Raw genomic sequence first — 18,631 nt, 5'->3', positions numbered from 1 at the left:
ATATTCTTTGTAAAATCTACAAAGAATAAATAAAATTTTAACAAATTTTAAATGTACAATTCAGTGATATTAAGTACATTCTCAGTGTTATGCAACCATGGCCACTATCCATTTTCAGAATTTTTTCATCAACCCAGACTCTGAGAAAATAACTCCCTCTCTATCCTTTTGCAGGTAACTACACTACTTTCTGTTTCTGTAAATTTATCTGTTCCAGGTATTTTTTGTAAATGGAATCATAATACATTGTATTATCACCCACTTTTCTTCCCAATCTCTAAACTCTACTTGTTAAAAAGACTCAAATTAAGATTGACTTAGGTATATTAGGTTAGAAAACGTAAATTACAACCATGTGTCTAGAAAAGTTTTGAATGCTAAACAGACTTGCATTTTATTTGTAACAATAAAATTACATACCAATGAAAATCATGAGAAAAAAAATCAATTTATAGCCATGGTTGATTAACCATGTTTAAAGACCTCATTTAAAAAAAGATCTGAGTAGTTAAAGTTTTATAAAAATCTGGAACCATACTTAAATTGATCAGTTAATTTTATTTTATTTTAAACTTTATTTTTCCTGATTCATTCCTTGTAGTTCAAAAAAACTAGAAAATTTCTTCTACAAATAAATGATGATAGTAGAATAAGGGCAACTGATATAATGAAAGATCAGATATACAACTTGGTATCATGATAATAAAAAGTCCACTTTGGGTTTCAATGCCAATCCCAGGATTTAAGAGAGGGTTTCTCTGAATCTTTCTTACCTGCAATGAACAATCATAGGTGTGGTGTCATGTGCTCTGCTTGCTCGAACCAACTTCACAAAGTGAATTAGAGGGGTACTGTTTTCAGGAACTCCATGTTCAGGCCAACCAGTAAAATTACACTGTCGAACTGTCATGTAATCCCCATGCTAGACAAAGCAACAGATTTATGAATAATAAAATTATTTAAGTTCTGTATGAAGGTTGAAGACAATCAATGCCTTAGCTTTTGGAGGTGAGCTTATAAAAATGACTATTTATCAAAACAGAACAGATTCTCTTTTCATTATTTCTTATTTTTTATTGTTGCAATAAAGAGAATTGTCTGTTGGTATGAATGGTATGGTAACGATAAAAAAGTTTGCAAACCAATCCTCCTATAGAGTATTAATATTCAAATATAGTTTGAATAGCAGATTTTGAAACTTTCTCTTTTTTTTGTGGTGCTAAGGATTGAACACAGGTTCTTATGCTTGACAGGCAAGCACTGTCAGAAAATAAAAAGATCATTATATTATTTTCTGTGTGTCTGGGCATATGAATCAACATAGTGGGACCCTGCACTAACTCTTCTATACTGGTTCTAGATTAAATACAAAATTAAGTCATTAGGATTTAGAAAGTGATGTGGGGAACTGCCATCATAGCCTACACAGTTTCTTCATCAAAAACCAGTGACTTAGTAGTTTTTTTTTCTTTTTCTGTTTTTGTCAACCTAAGAATTTAATGTTAATTACTTAATATACACTTTAAACGTGATTTGGAATGAAACACAGTGCTATAGATACTGAAGTCAGATATCAATTTAAAACTTCTGTTTAGAAAACAGTGGAAAACATTGTTAAATATATAGGTATTTTTCAAGTGATAGTTCTAGAAATTAAATTTCCTTTAGATCATTCATATTTTATACATGTTCCCTCCCCCTCTCTTTTACCCTTTCAATTTTCAAATCCCTGATGGTCCAATCTATTTGAACATCCTCCATAAGCTTTGTAATCACTATATCTCCAAAGACGGTAACAGGTTTGTTGTCCTCTGGCCAATACTGATGGCATCTTATCTGCATTCAGAAAAAATCACCAGTCATAAATGTCATTGTTATATATATCTATATGTGTTGTAATGATATATATACTATGTGTGTTAATATATGTCATTATTATATATATATGTTATATATATATACATATATATACGCATAACATTTACCACTACTGAGTTAAAACTGCTTCACAGACATCTAAATTATTGATGACTCACAGTACTAGCTGAAATATTCACACATATTAAAACAATTGTAAAATAACATTTTGCAAAAAGATTTTTATATAACTTACCCGCCCTTTTTCAAAACACTGTGTTAGCATTACTAATGTTTTTGCTCTGGTTTCCCACACCATTCTCCAAAAATCTCCAACTGTTCCTGGTAATGGGCCTTGTGTAGCAATAAATTCATTTGGACACAAGTAGCCCTGGAAGGAAATAATCACATACACTGGATCAATGTTTACGTTGATATGGTATTTTTCATTTTTGATGAATACCTGAAAAATATATTAGTGAAGACCTAAATATACTAGTGACTTAACATACTTCATTTTTTTTAAATGCTAAATACTCTTAAATACTAAAATTTTTCAAAATCTACTTTTAGCCTCACAATCTGAGATACTGTAAGGGATTTGCTGACAGATTGGGTATCAAGCAAGAAAGAACTAGATTAATCAATAATGACTCCAAAAGAAGATGAGGGAGATTTCAGAAAGAGCATATTTATAGGGAAAACCAGGAATTCACATTGGACATTAGGTATTAGACATTGAGAATGCCATGATAGCCATTAGGCATATGGATGTGGAATTCAGGTAGAATTTCAAAGTAGAAAGATAAATTTGAAGTAATTAGCACACTGATCATGAGGATTGATGAGGTCATCAATGAAATGAGTTTGGAAATTTTAAATTTGAGGATTTCTCTCTAGATCATTTCAATGCTTGGAGGTCAGAGTAGATGAGAGAAAAACAGGGATTAAGATGAAGGGTCAGAGATGCTAATAGGTCAGAGAAAGTAGGGACTGACAGGGTGTTAGTCTTTTGAATAGTTAATGGTGACCCTGAAAATAGCACTTTCAGTGTTGTGTTTGCTTAGCTTTGAAGCCTAATTTGAGTGGGTTGAACAGGTAAGAAGAAAAAGGAATTGGAGTAAGTAGAGATAATTCTTCAAGAGATTCTAATGTAAATAGGACACAGAACAACAGAAAAATAGTGAGGGAGAGCTGTGATATCAATTTCTTTTTAAGATGGCATAAATGACAATGCTTGCCTGCTGGAAGAATATAATAATGGGACAGAAAAGAGAAAATTCCTCAACCAACATTCTTGAGAGACAAGGGATAGGCTGTTACTGGTAGACAGATAAGACAGCTCATCCACTGGCCATAGAGGAAAGATGGGGTGTATGGACATAAATGCAGACAGGTAGGAAAATTTTAATTACTTCCATTTTATACATAAAATGAAAAGGACATCAGATGTAGGTAAAAATGTGGGAAGTGTTGGGGGTGAGAGGAGTGTGATAGTTCGGAAAGGATGGAGTCAGAAAGGATTCGGGGACTGTAACATGCTTAAAAATATTTCTGCAGTTAGTGGCCCTGAGTTTGAAGTGACACATATTGGTGAGGTCAAGAGTTTTTCTCCACTCACATCTAGGAGCACAGAGGATAATCCACAAACAGTTATATAACCAAGGTTATGGATTTATCAAAGGACTTAGACTAAAAGAGGTAAAATTCAACAGTGGACAGCATATACAATGGAGGAAACAAAACAGAGGAGCATCAAAACTTCAACTGAGCAGAAAGAAAGTGAAGTTGGATTGGAATGGAAAAAACCGAAAATACGATAGAATTAAATGGACTGTAGTTCAGAGCAGAGCTGAAGAAATATCAGAGTCTACTGATGTGTTAAGAAAGATCTTGTGAGACAATGTGAAACCTGCAATTCAGAGTGTAGAGAAGCTACATCTGTTGGTGGTGATGATTCTATGATGTGAACATAGTGATAAGAGGCCATTTTGAAGGATTCAGGGCCTTCCTCTTGCCCCTAGAAATATATTTTCACTATCGGCTTTCTTGAAAACAGTCTGAAACTCATTTGTACTGTTAGTAGTTACTTCTGGGGCTGTAATCTCTCTTCTTGTTCCATCTCTATAAGTTTATCCTTCATCATGATTTTGGCTCCAGAAGCACAAATTTCAAGAAAGGTTAAGGGCAGAGGAATGCAGGAACTGGCACACAAGCCTAGCTGTAGACCCTGCCTGAAGTACTTCCTCAGGTCACTGACTGGTCTTCCCTTTCCCCTTCTCCCAACTTCAGTTTTTCGATTTTCTAGATAGACACTAGTTACTTTGCTTTCTTTCCTACCTCCCTTAATAATTATCTTTCCTCTGCCCCTAGCTTCCAAAGAAATAGGAACCCAGAATCCATCTGAATTTGGCCTCTTTTCTTCTAGAACAAGAGTTCATAAACTTTCAGATGGAGGTGCTAAGGTAACCAAGCCAGTAATCAAGGTGTCAGATGTGCTTTCTGAGGTGAAGACAGTGTGAATTTGAAGGTGGAGAAGGGAAGGCCACTACAGCATCATCATCATGTCTAGTCTCATTGTTCCTGGCATTCCTAGCAAAGGATAGTTCCTTGGAGGGTATTGTAAGAGCAATATGATATACTTCCCACAAGTACAGAAATCTCCCTTCACAGGAAGTGTGCTCCATCTTGGTCTGCTTACCATGCAGCTGAATTATGATTATGCATATCATTATACATGTGTTATATATAGTTACTTTTTGTAAGACTTATTATAACATCACTGATTATAGAGGAATATGTATCAGCAGGTTTTCTGGCTTATTGCTCATACCACAGCATCATTTGCTTATGACTGCCTGTTAATGACTTATAATACTTAGAAGAAACACTGGGTGTTAATAAATATTAATTTTCTTATGTAATCTGTGTAGATCAGTTACACCTACTAAAATCGTCTGGTTTTTGTTCAGTCATATTCATATTCTATACTGTTAGTTATCCCATATCTGGTAGAATATTAAAGAATATGAGCTATTGATTTGTTTTTAACTATTGATGAACAAAAATGTGGTACATATCAATAGATATTGATACCATCGGTTGCCTTTTCCCTATTGTTTAGCATCACAAAACATTAGATTATTAGAGCAGTGATTAAATGTAAATATCTGAATTTATATATAGGCATGATTATGTAAATCAAAGCAAAACTTTAAAATGCACTAGAGTTAACCTAAAACAAAAATTAGTAAGCATAAAATTTTGGCAAAACACTTAAAGAATTACACTTTCAAAAGAACCAATTATAAATTAATAAGTAAACGTTATTGTAATAATACATTCATGTGGCTATTTCAATGGAGATTTAAAGTTCTAGTATAAACATAGGATGAAATTCAAAGTTGACATACCCTTCTTTAACCCTCCCTTACTTACCCTTTTAAGAAGCCTAAAATTCTCCTATTATTCACTCCTTCAAAAATAGGGCCCATTATATGACTGTAATTTTGGAGTAATTATCAACCATAGAATTAGAGTGAATTCTTTTCCTCTCCCATCACACTGGCTCATAAGGAATAAGAGAGAGGACAGAAACAGGAATGTCCAATACTTGTGAAGGGACAGAGCATCATAGCAGAAGGACCTGAAGGAAGTGGGAGGCCTGGGTGAAAAGACTCACTAATTAGAAAAGAATAAAAACCTATGGAAAGTTTGGACATCAGAGCAAATCCTCAAGTATCTGTAGGTTCCTGTGATGATAATTAGCCTTAGTATGTATCAGAATTGAAGCCAGTCAGTGAAAATGTAAGGAGACATATTTTAGCTTTAAAAAATACATGTATAATAGATAATTTTAGAGATATAATCATCTGCCTAAGGAGAAAGTGGATGAATCAATGCAAAGAAAGGATAGCATTTAATTTTCTGAGATGAACGGCAAATTAAATGACTAGAAGGGCACTACCAGTCCCACTCTAATTCCATGAATTTTGTGAACCAAGTGGAGGTCTTGGGTGCCTATGCTGGTGATGAGTACTGATGGAACAAAAGAGTCAAAGAGAAAGGGAGAGAAAATTCAGTTTCATTCAACTTTCAATCCAATCTATTATGCATGTATTATGTACAACATGCAAGAGAGTACATCAAGTATGTCAATTCTCCACAAGTGGATTCATTCATGATACACTCATTGGGTAGCCACAATAGAGTATCCATTCTACAAGTAGCTGAGTATAGAAAGAATAGGACATCATTACCCACTTGAAGGACTGCAAATCTAGAAGGAAAAAAGTACATAATAGGTTTTTATGTTGTATGGAAATGACTGCCCATTTGACTAATTTTTCACTGAAAGAGAAGTCATCAGACCTTATGTAAGAGAATACATTAACAAGATTTATGAGATAGTGAAAAGACCAGGAGTATGTAATATCAAGTTGTATGTCCATCAAAATAGTGAAATGATTATTGATAAATGGAAATCTAATATGAGCCTCCACATTCATTTCCATCTATAAAATGGTGGCTACATAGTGTTATAGGTAACTGGCACATTAAGGGTCATAGAATTCGTGAGGAATTTTTTTTTAATAGTTGGAAAGAAAATTCAATTTCAGTATTTATACTTTATAAAAAATATAAAATAAATAAATATATCAACTTACAGAAACATAGCTGGCATTAATGTAATCTGATCCTGGAATACTAGCATCAGCTATCAACTTCACTCTGTTATTATTATCTAAAAAGAAAATTTAAGAAATCAATGCTAATTGACTTTTTAAATTGCCCCTACCTTTTTACTATGAATGTAATATAAGAGTTCATGAAGCAAGGGACATATGCCTGTAATCTCTGCTACTCTGTAGGCTGAGGTAGGGAGATCACATGTTCTGGGTCAGCCTGAGCAATTTTTCTTTTGGTAGGGAGGATTGAAGCCAGGGGTGCTCTACCACTGAGCCCCATCCAAGCCCTTTTTAATTTTTATTTTGAGACAGGGTCTCAATAAGTTGCCCAGGGCCATGCTAAATTGCTGAGGCTGGCTTTAAACCTCTGTTCCTCCTGCCTCAGCTTCCCGAGCTGCTGGTATTAAGCCCGCCTGGACAATTTCATGAGATCCCATCACACACAAAAAAAGAAAAAAAGAAAGAAAAAAAGTTCATATAATATCACAACTTTACATATAAGTATAAAATTACAGTAAGTCCCATATTTTTACTACCCAGAGATAATGACTATTAATCTGTGCTTGTATATATTTTCAAAATTTCCTAAATATATTCTCAGAAAATTAACTACAAATGGTGTGATATACACCCTGTTCCACAGATTACTTTTTCCATTTGCCTAATCTTTCCATATAAGCATAAATATACCTAGCTCATTATTTTAACAGACATACTGTATTTCATTATTTGAATCTCATACACTTATTTAACTCTTTATCATGGTTTATATTGATCTCACTTGTTATTATAAAATGCTGAAAAGACATAATTGAACTTTTTGCATATGTGTTGCATTATGTTTATAGAAAACATTACCAGGAGTAAAATTCTCAAAGTATATATGTGCCTCTCAAATTTTGAAAGATACTGCCATGTTCTTCTATACTTTAATCAATTCAAATGTGAACAAGTGTTTAGGTAATCCTTCTATCACAAAATATTAACCATTTTCATTTATATTCTTTTGATAGATACACAGTGATGTTTCATGGTATTTAATTTATTTAAATGACTGAAATTGAGTTTTTTGCTTATTCTTATTGGTTGTTTTCTATTCTATTTTTAATATTTAATATTCAAGTTTAATATTTAATATTTTCTCATTTTTCAATTTAAAAATGTTTTATACTCCCTATATACATAAAATACTTTTGTTACATGTATTAAAATTTTCTTAGAGGAAAACCGGTAGAATAGAGGAAAGGAAGCTGTTAAGGGAAGAGGGAAAGCAAAGCAGAAGGTCTGGGAATTGAAATGGAGCAAATTATATTCGATTCATGTATGGTATACCAAAATGAACACTATTGTTATGTATAACTACAAAGCACTAATAAAAACATAAAAATTTTTCTTCTTTATAATTTGTGTTTGACTCTATTTTGCCATAGATAAAATTTATATTATTATGTAATCAATTTTCTAATTTTCTAAATTATGGCTTCTGGATTATGTATCATTCATCAAGTTGTTTGAAATACCAAATATTCTTATTTATACAAAATTTATGTAGTTTATCCTGAAACTTTAATGAATTTTTCTGGTTTACTTTTAAATATTTCAATCTTTCATCTACTGGGAAATTTTTTTAAGGAATGTGATGGCAATACACACACACACACACACACACACACACACACGTCTTTTATCATTTGTTTTTTGTTATTTGGAAGAACATACAGTCTAAATTTTTTAACATTCCATCATTTCCCAATTCAAATGTCTAATGACACTTTCATTGTCATTAGATTTTTCTGTGTATTTTGTCTATTTTCATTGTGCATTAGATTTCTCTATGTATTTTAGACCATTTATTCTTTCCCATTAATTATTCTGTCTATTCTTTAATACGAAATTTCTAATTATCATTCTTCAGAATATTTTAAGATCTTATAAAATTAGTTACCCATTAATTTTCTTCAAAGCATCAGAAATTATTTTTTCCTGATAACTTTTATCAAGTGATATAATCAAAATTACCATAATGAAAATTTTAACTAAACATAGACATGGCATAAAATATCAATTACAAAATATTTTGGAAGTTGTTTTCATGGAAGAAAAATGGGCAAAGGAGATTGGGTTTGAATTCTAGATGATCTACCTATATACATAGGTTATTGGGTGAACTACTTAGCTTCTCTGATTGTTAGTTACCTCAACTCTAACAGTTATATTTATTTTGTATAATCCTCTTGAGGAAAACTTATATGAAAGTTAATAGGAAACACTGAACACATGTTCTCATAACTTGAGTATATACACTGTATGTTAAGGTGATTTAGCCATATTGTCAGAAATCATCATTACATATCCAATGTAATCAAATTTATTGACAGGGAATTTATACAAATTTCTGCAAATGATTCACGTCTCCCCAACACTGAATTTTGCATGATCTCATTATTTTAATGACACTGCACGTAGTCTTGTAACTCAGGAAGGGATACCATCGTGTTTCTATTCACTTGATATGCCTGTTTACAACTAGCTGAGTCAACAACAAGCAAAACTTTTCCTCACAGTGTTGGAATATTAAGGTCATAGTGTCCTGTCAAACAGAGAGTTGGATATCTCTTCTCCAAATATGTGATGCTAATTCTGGTATCTTAAAGCCCTGTAAGCTAATATCTTCTAAAATGCACTGTGATATTTGAAATTCTACTTCCCACATTACTCAGATGAAACAAAGAATATCACTTAGCTGCCTCAAGTTAAAATTCTTTCTATGGAAATGTATTCCTTCCCTGCAGGGAAGGATGTTTCTTCATCTTTATGGGGGTCTCTGCAAGCACCATGGGAGAATAATTCAATCAAAACATCTTGATTGCTGCCTATGTGTGTGTGTGTGTGTGTGTGTGAGAGAGAGAGAGAGAGAGAGAGAGAGAGAGAGAGAGAGAGAGAAGGAGAGAGAGAGAGAGAGAGAGAGAGAGAGAGAGAGAGAAAGAGAGAGAGAGAGAGATAGAGAGAGAGAGAGAGAGAGGAGAGAAACAGGGGCGTCTCACCTATAGAGGTGGCTATCACATTTCAGTTTGGTTTCTAAATCAGGCTAGGGAAGTGAGTTTGTTATCTCCAGACTGCAGATGCTAAAGGCCTGTGACTTAATCTTTTTCTCCCAGAAAGTTTGCAGATTTTAATTGATCTTATAAACTAACATTGAGTGCTTCCTGTGTACCAGTACTGAGCAAACTGACTTTACATATCATTTCAACTAATCCTCACTATAACTTTTTGGTGTAGAGACCATTACACAACATGCTCATAATCACTAATGTGGTTAGTAGATAAGAGGATCACACTCCAGGGAGTCTGATTATTTTTTGTCTTAGCCTCAGATGTGGAGAGTTGGGGTGGTCGTACTCCTCAGTCCTTTTTATGGTTTTGAGGTTGTTGTTGAGCTCCATCAACCACTTTCATTCCCTTCCCATCCTGTAAGTAATAAGCTGAAACTGACCTTTCTTATGGCTACAATGGGAATCTACATAATAACACATTGAGATCTTAGAAGACTGAAAACTCACATTTTAAAAATATAAGATCTTGAGTTTTACATGCTTTAAATTAGGCAGCCCTTGGAACTAGGTAAGATATTTGAATTACTTGTTACATGTATTGGTATAAATTAAGTCTGCCCCATACAATAAATATAATTAGAAATAAATACTAACTATTCCACTGTTAGGTAGGTTCATTAGCTGTAAACAGGTGGGTAGATGGAAAGGACAATGACAGACAGATATTTGTTCTGTGTACCAGGAAGAATCTAGGAGCTGTAAAACTAAAACTGTGGGGAAACTTATCTGAACAGGCAAGCATTGGAAATGAGATCCAGAATGCCTAACCTTCCCCAGGCTGAAGAGAACTATAATCCCTTGAGGGAATTATTACTTAAAATCGTGGAGCTCCAACTAAAATAGACAAATATCAGAAAATTGGGGTATGGTATATCAAGGCCCTCAGTTTCAGCTAATTATAACTCCTCAAGAGGAATTACAGTTTTCAGATAAGTACCATCATTATCTCTTGCAACCAACTCTGTCACAGCCACCTGTCAACCAGAATATCCAGGCCCTCACCAAGGAAGTTGCTGGGCACTATCCAAAAGGTAATAAACTAATTTAGGGGACACAGGGAAATTAAGGCAAGAACAAAGGACTTAGTTTCCTTAACAACTCCAGCCAGCTCTGCGAGTACACAACATTCTCTCTTTGAGGGGGTCCATGCAGTCCCTCTGCTGTAAAGAACCCTCTCCTTTCATGATCTCTATTGAACTTTTGCTTAATACTCTATGTTTCGCTCGAATTCTTTGTGGCAAATCACAAGGACCAGCATGCAAGGACTGCAGTGGTGGCCCTGGTTCAACCCAGCGGCCCGCAGTTCCATAACACCACAGTAACTGTCTTTAGATATTTGTTTTCATAGAACAATACTGAATAAGCATGAAACAAGTAGTCTGGAGGAAATTTAGTGCAGATAAATATAAAAACATGGGATTGGGCTGGGGCTGTAGCTCAGTGGTACAGCATGTGCCTAGCACGTGTGAGGCACTGGGTTCAATCCTCGATACCATATAAAAATAAATAAAATAAAGGTATTGTGCCCATCTACAACTAAAAAATACATATACATTAAAAAAACACACATGGGATTCTCCTTTAACCTTATGACGTATCCAACCCAGGTTAACTCTCTGAAAGGGAGAACAAAAGATGTTGAGAAAGGTCACGATTTTGGAAATTTAGAGATGTATTACTAATAGTCCTTATTTCCTATAATAAAGTATTATTTGTCATCTTGCTCATTAAGTCATTGCTTATGATTAGTTTTGTTGTAGAAAGGATTTTAGGTGGTGAAAGCTATTTTCATTTTCATCTTCATCTGGTTCTTAGGAATTAACAGGTGGCATTAGATTACTACCTCCTGTATCATGTTTCCCTAGATCTATTTCCTTCATGTAAGTTATCCTCTGGTTCTAGAATATCAGAATTTGGTTTGTTTCTTCATATCCAATCTTTTATGACTTATATTCTATGATTATATCCTTCTCTAAGTCCATGAATTTCTAGATAGAAAAGTTCAATTTCTAAGTATACAAATTTTCACAATGTATTTGGAAAGCCATAAAAATAGAATATATATGTATGTATGTGTATACATATATAAACTTTAAAATAAAGAATATTTTAAAACTCTATTTTGAAGTAAATTTTCAGAGTATCAAAAACATCACTTAATTTCTTAGTATAAAATATTTTGGATCAGAATGTTGAGAGTAGGACCACCTGTTAAAAAATAAAATTTAAACACAATTATTAGTAACAGAGGAATTTTACACATTTCCCTTTATACCAGTGCTAATTCTTAAAGCAATAATACTGTTTCTTTCCTTATTGATTTAAAAACACAGATACATTTTGGTAAAGCACACCTCTTCCTCCTTTGTAAAACCAGTTTTGGTAAGCATACATTTACTGTGATGTTCAATTAGTACTTTGTGATGCATTTTTTATGTCCCATAGGGCTATGCTCTTGAGGGAAACTAATGTACAAAGTTTGAATTTTCTCTTTTCATTTGAGACTGGGTCTGTAGGAAGATGTAAAACATGTTCCTTACTTGGGTTAAATTACAAAGCTAAGAAACCATTAGATCTACAGTTTCTCACACCTGCAAAAGTGAACCTTTTGTGAATAAGCTGAAAACGACATATATTAACTTCAATAAATGTGAACAAAGCAAAAGATACAATTTGAAAGTCATTATTAATGAGACACATTGCTATATAATTCACTTAATATGAATAAGACATTAAAGAAATACAAAAAGTTAAAGTGGTAAACATTTTATAACACTTCATAGCTATACCAGGAACAATAAGGGCACATACATACATACATGGTTTTATGTTTGGAAAGCGATTTTTTGCTCTATTCCAAGGGAGATCAGCATCTGTTGAAGAAAGATCCTGAAGAAATTTTGGTAATTCCTGTGAAATAAAGTCATTGCAAAAATTACATTTATCAGAAGTACATGAGAGATACCACAGTAAAATATAATTCTTTAAACCTTTTTTCATTTTTAAATTTAAAACACCTATGTCGTGTGAGAGCAAGATCAAATGAACACTAATAAGTTTACCTGAGCTTTATAAGTTAATGTTAATTAACTGAATGATGTTGATCAGTTGGTTTATTGCCCTCTGTTGAGATAATTTCTTTGCACTTTGGGAAGACCCAAGATGTGGCAACCAACCTAGTGACCCTGTCCTATGTTATTCATGGTTTCATCAAGTACACACTGACTTTTATTTAATATTTTAATGTCTACTTAGTAAAACGAAGGGAGTTCAATGATTTATTTTTTGTTTTTCCTCCTTGGGCAGTGTGATTTCATGCCTATTAATTGGTATAACATTGGTCAGTTTGAGAGGATGCCAAAGGTCAATTCCTGTGCTCAGTAGGCACTGTTAAATTGATAATGGAATGCAAAGATGCTATTAAGAATTATCAGACACAGTGGCTAGGGTTGTGGCTCAGTGGTAGAGTGCTTGCGTAGCATGTGTGAGGCACTGGGTTCGGTCCTCAGCTCCACATATAAGTAAATAAAATAAAGGTCCTTCAACAACTTAAAATGTATTTTAAAAAATGTTTTTTCTAAAAAAAAAAAAAGAATTATCAGACACAGACAAAAGGTCAAGAAGATCTTTATTGACATTTGGTTAAAAAACCATGATATTATCTACCTTGCTCTTTGTAATACGAGCATCTTTAAGAAAGCTGTTGCAAGAAAATATGCATTATTTTGTTGAGCTGATGATTTACATTTATGAAATTTGTGGTTTTCCATTCTAGAATCCTTAGCTTGCCAAATTCCTTAATAAATGTTAAAATATGTGTTTTTACATTTTTCAACATTTTTATAAAGTATATCTTTTAAATCAATGATTCTCCTTTCTCATTTTTCCCTAAAAAGATGAACTGGATGATTGTTTGCTTGTGACCATGTGTCAAAAAAGAGGGATAGTGGAAGCCGTTGGACTCTGATGTTCTGGCACTGCTGGTTTCAAAGTTGTTGTTGTTGTTTTCAGTGCTGGCATTGAACCCAGGGCCTCACACAATCTAGGAAAGCACATCGTACCACTAGCTACACCCACAACCCCCTAAATTTTTTTTTAACTAAATGAAGAGACCTAGAAGAACTTCCTTGTGTCAAGGCTTTGGGAGTATGTAAAGAGGAGGAAAGAAAGGGGTGCTGGAAATTGAAAAGTGGTACTTATATTTTGCAATTATTTCACAAAGAAATTTCCACTTACAAAGTGACTCTGTCCTTGATCACCAATGCCCAGTTACCAGGCTGTTTGGATAGTGTTCCTGTTCCTATTACAGCACATGGGGACTCCATGATCTTTCCCAAGCAGCTCTTTTTCCTACTGTGTCCTCTGTTCCCTTGAGATCACAGCAAGTACACTGCTCTGCCTCCCTGAGATTTTGACTCCACTCACTCTCTGGAGTAGTTTCCCCATTGCTCTTCTGCTCATCCTACAGTTCATCTTAAAGCTCACCTTTTTTATGAAGTCTTCTTTAATATTGAGTTGATCTTCATTTCTTTCTTTCTTTTCTTTTTTTGCAGTACAGGGTATTGATCCCAGGGGTGCTTAACCACTGAGCCACAACCACCGCCCATTTTTACATTTTATTTAGAGACAGAGTCTTGCTGAGTTGCTTCAGACCTTGCTAAGTTGCTCAGGCTGGCTTTGAACTCATGATCCTTCTGCTTCAGCCTCCTGAACTGCTGGGATTACAGGTGAGTACCACAATGCCCAGCTGTCCTGCTGTTCTTCATTTCTTTATGCAAACCTACCTCATGACACAGTGTGTTTGCAATTTTTTAAATATATGTTTACAGTTTTTGTCATAATATTTTATTCCTTGTGGTAGAAATTATCTTAATAGCTAAAACTTGTACCAGTCATTGTTCATAATATTGCATACATTCAATCATTTTAGTGACCACAATTCAGAGAGGTAGATATTTTATAAAGGCACAGAGTTGAGGCACAGTTTAATTTGTCCAAAGTCACTTGAATGGTAAGTGTTCAATTGAAATATATCAACATGCCAAATAAAACATCTGAATTGATATATATCAACATGCCAAATAAAATATCTATCATTATAACAGGAGCTTGTAATGTTTAAGATATAAGTGAATACGATCTGAGTTAAAATCTGCATCAAATATGCATTTGCTTATTACAGTATAATAATCTTGCTTTAAATGAAAAAGCATTAGGATAAAAATAATATAAATGTTTGTTTGTTTTTGAAAACCATGGTCTCCAAAAAAAAGTTAAACTGGAAACTTTCACAATATGTGAATGCTATTGGTAATAAAACTTTTCATCTACTCAGCCATACATAATGTAATTATATTCACTTCTATTCTAGCAAAATTATACTTTTTTTCCTGAAAAATTGAGAGTTCTCATTGTATAAATGCTAAGAAAAGTTTTATGGTTCCCTTGATTTTGTTAAGTCCAAACCAATATTACTTAAGAAGCATAACAAAAAAGCTGCAGGAAATTCCATTAATCTTCTCACACTTTTGTTATTATTCCCTGAGAGACTGAAATATTATAATCCTGAATTATTTAAGCCAATTATTTGTATCTGTATTTTGTAAGTTCACACACTAAGGTACTCATGAGAAAACAAAAAGAAATAGAGACTTCGGTGACAGAAATTCATTTTACTTTTATAATAGTAAATAATCATCTAAGGTTAGATACTTACAAGTCTCAAAATAGCGTAAAGATTTGGTATCTACCTATCTTTAAATAATTTCAGTTCTGTAGATATAAAAAATGCTAAAAACAATATAATGATTCCCAACTTTCAAAAAGTTTTAAAGTGATAAGTTCTTAGTTTTACATGTCCCCATAATAATACAGCATTTATTCCATAGTTACTTAAAAATAGGCCTTGTATACAGGCCATTACTTATTTTTTTTTTAATTTTAGAATAGTTCTAGAAACAATATTATTTTTATAGTTTATAGAAGCATCAGGTTCTGCTCTCATATTCTTCTGAACTGTTAATGTACTCTAAGCAGGCAAATAAAAATGGAATAATTTAGTGCTATATTGAAACCAATTTTTTAAATGTAAAACTAGACTTACCATATGACCTAAACCTCACATGCAAACAAAAACTAATGAACACATTGCTCTAGGTTTGCATCTACGCCTAGATGGAAGAAAAGAGGCCAGGCTGCCATTGAGGGGGAGGTCTGAAGATGAGCACCTTTTCCTGACACAGTAGGTGAATAATTCTGATCAGGTTGCACCAGAGGCCACCCAGTGTAACATTACTATCCAAACAATCAACCTGGTAATTGGGTATTGATTATCAAGGCCAGAGTCCTTCATGGCCCTGCATGCTTAAAATGGACATGAAATGTGACACATGACACGACGGGAGGTCTTGCAATGTTGTGACAACTGCTGGTAACATACCGAAAATTCTTCCTGAAACTTTAGGTTGTTGTTTGTGCAAAGCTCTTCAACATGTTGCAGGAAGGATTTCTTGCTTATTGGCCTCCATGTAAAGAAAGGTATAAAATGGAGTCTTGTTAGAATGTATTCTTTCACTTAAGCCTGGGCACTGGCTGTACCATTAACATGTAAAGAACAAGGGACATTTTAAAAACCAAATATAGTACAGACCTTTAAAGTTGCTCTGTCATGCTTATGAAATTAACTTGCCCTCTTTACATTCATTTTCTTTGTATTCACAGGACAAAATTCCTTCAATTTTTTTTCAGTGACTTTAAGTGAAGTATTTAACTGTTTTCATGAATAAGGTTTTTTGAGTAAATGTAAGGGCATAAAGTTATCATTGAATTCTAAAGCACATAATACCTCTTTGTCATACAGAAAACATTTTATACATTACAAGGTTTTAGAAGATATAAAATATTGCAGTGACCTCATTCTCATAATGACATGGTTTTTAAATCCCAAGGAGTTTAAATATCCCCGTATTACTTCCCAAGCTAAAATACAGACATGCAGACTTCACCCCAGAGAGAGAGAGAGCATTTCTCCAGTTACCATGCAATTAGTCATGCTTTTATGATTTATATCCAGCTTAGAGGTTTTTCTAACAAACATACAAAAAGGGAACCACACATTAAGATTGGGAGTTGAAATTCAAAAGAAGAAAAAAGTATTTTGTGAACTTACTTGATGGATTTTCTATAACTAAGTAACCTGCAACAAAGATTGTGTTAAATGCATTGTGAGTTGGAGAGGACAGTCCATTCTAAAAGAACTCTAGATTAAAATCAGAAAATTATAATAAATCAGTGACATATAACTAACATGTAATTGTTATTTTAAATTCTACTTCACTTTTTAAAAATTATATTACTTGGTCTCAAATATGGCCAAAAAGTATTTTAGCTTCTCTTGCCAGTTAAAAAGTTGTCATTATTATATTGTTAAGCATCTGGGACTGTGAATTAAAAAGGGCCACTTATATCTTACATGGTATTTGGTCTAAAAGAATTAATGTGGATTTTGAAATATTTTCCTTATCTACATAGAGTGCTTGTCAGGGAAGAAGAGATCTGTAAAAACGACATCATATTGCTCAAGTCTTGTTCCATGAGTGAGTTTGGATAAATACACAGCCATAACAGATCACAATCATTTCAGTTACTTTAGACATATTTCTATGACAGATCATTGACCAAGTTATTTATATTCTAAAAACACAAATATTTTTAACAGCCAAATAGAATTTGTAACACACAAAAAAACTCAGAGATGAATACACTGTTAATAAAATATCATGCATAACAAAATAGCACTGCAAAAAAAGCACAAAAGGCACAAATACAATGAAATACAGTGAAGAACATAGAACTTTTTCAAAGTGTTACATTTAAATAAATATTGGTAATAATTTTACTATATTAAGTGAAAAATGTTTATAAAAAGATGTATATTTTGAAGTAACAGATGAATGAAAGAAAATAATTGGGTTAAAAAATGTGGTATAATGAATATTGTGAAAATGGCCAAAAAGAGCTATGTTCAATGAAGAAAATATGAATCAAAAGGAAGCATATTTGACTGAGAAACAGGAATTGGTAAGGAATATGGGGATGCTGGAGCAGGTATTACCAAGAAGAATGATAAAATTCTCAATGATAGGTAGATATCACCAAACATCCAGTTATCAAATATGGCACCAAAACAAGTTAGAGCAAAGAATCTTGACAGATAAGCAAAACAGAGCTTCCCACAATATCCTAGAGTGATTCTAAGAGATCATCTGATTCTAACTAGATGAAAACAAATAAGGCTGAAGGGGCTATTGAATCAGAAGAATCCTTCATTTTGGGAAGAGGAATAGAGTGTTTGAAACTTGGAGGTGCTGGAAATATCTCTGGCAAAGGTCAGCAAGAAGAAAAGATGAAAATGAACTTGACCTACACTACCTACACCTCCTTGGGTAAATGGTGATCCAATGTTCCTATGCCATCATGTTCTTCAAAAATAGGAAAGGAGGGCAAATTCTAATTAACTGAGCTTCAGATGTAAATGACTGAGAGATGCTTCAATGAGCAAGAACTGTTTCCCTGATACTGAATGGAAATGGAAATTCTTGACTTGGGTGGAAATCAAGTTTATAATCACAGAAAACATTATTCTGTTTGTGATTGGTAGAATGCAAACACACTATGTCTGACTCAGTGACAGGCCTGTGTTCCACCTATTTAAGGGACAGACTACCATTCTATAATGAAGAAATTCTTTCTTTCCCAGAAGACCCAGGAATATTGAAGGCTGTAGTAGAAAAACATTTTTACTGGAGTAACTGGAATCTAAAATAGATGATAGTTTATGGGAAGGCATTAATAAGTAATTTGAAGAATCAGTATACATTGACGTTAAACATGAATAATCACATCAAAGTATAAATGCACAATAAATAGCAAAAGCATAATATTATTCATTTCCATGTCCTCGTTCTTTCAATA

The 18,631-nt window shown here is 33.4% G+C and overlaps 1 protein-coding gene across 6 annotated transcripts in view; it reads right to left on the bottom strand.

The window, feature by feature from the left end:
* Window positions 1-18,631, bottom strand: part of Ptprq (protein tyrosine phosphatase receptor type Q) — a 219,088-nt gene that overhangs the window by 10,392 nt on the left and 190,065 nt on the right. For 4 of the 6 annotated variants that reach the window (XM_047550026.1, XM_047550028.1, XM_047550031.1 and 1 more), the window contains 7 exons: window positions 16,827-16,853; window positions 16,098-16,179; window positions 12,478-12,568; window positions 6,525-6,601; window positions 2,114-2,248; window positions 1,711-1,836; window positions 774-922 (listed from right to left, as the gene is read on the bottom strand). In XM_047550026.1, coding sequence (XP_047405982.1) covers window positions 774-922; window positions 1,711-1,836; window positions 2,114-2,248; window positions 6,525-6,601; window positions 12,478-12,568; window positions 16,098-16,179; window positions 16,827-16,853 — 687 coding nt within the window. The remainder of the gene's footprint in view (window positions 1-773; window positions 923-1,710; window positions 1,837-2,113; window positions 2,249-6,524; window positions 6,602-12,477; window positions 12,569-16,097; window positions 16,180-16,826; window positions 16,854-18,631) is intronic. The other 2 variants (XM_047550029.1, XM_047550030.1) reach the window with 1 other exon arrangement.

Source organism: Sciurus carolinensis, chromosome 4 (assembly GCF_902686445.1).
Source record: "Sciurus carolinensis chromosome 4, mSciCar1.2, whole genome shotgun sequence".
In the NCBI taxonomy this organism is placed as follows: domain Eukaryota; kingdom Metazoa; phylum Chordata; class Mammalia; order Rodentia; family Sciuridae; genus Sciurus; species Sciurus carolinensis.
This window is presented reverse-complemented; position numbering and strand designations above follow the sequence as displayed.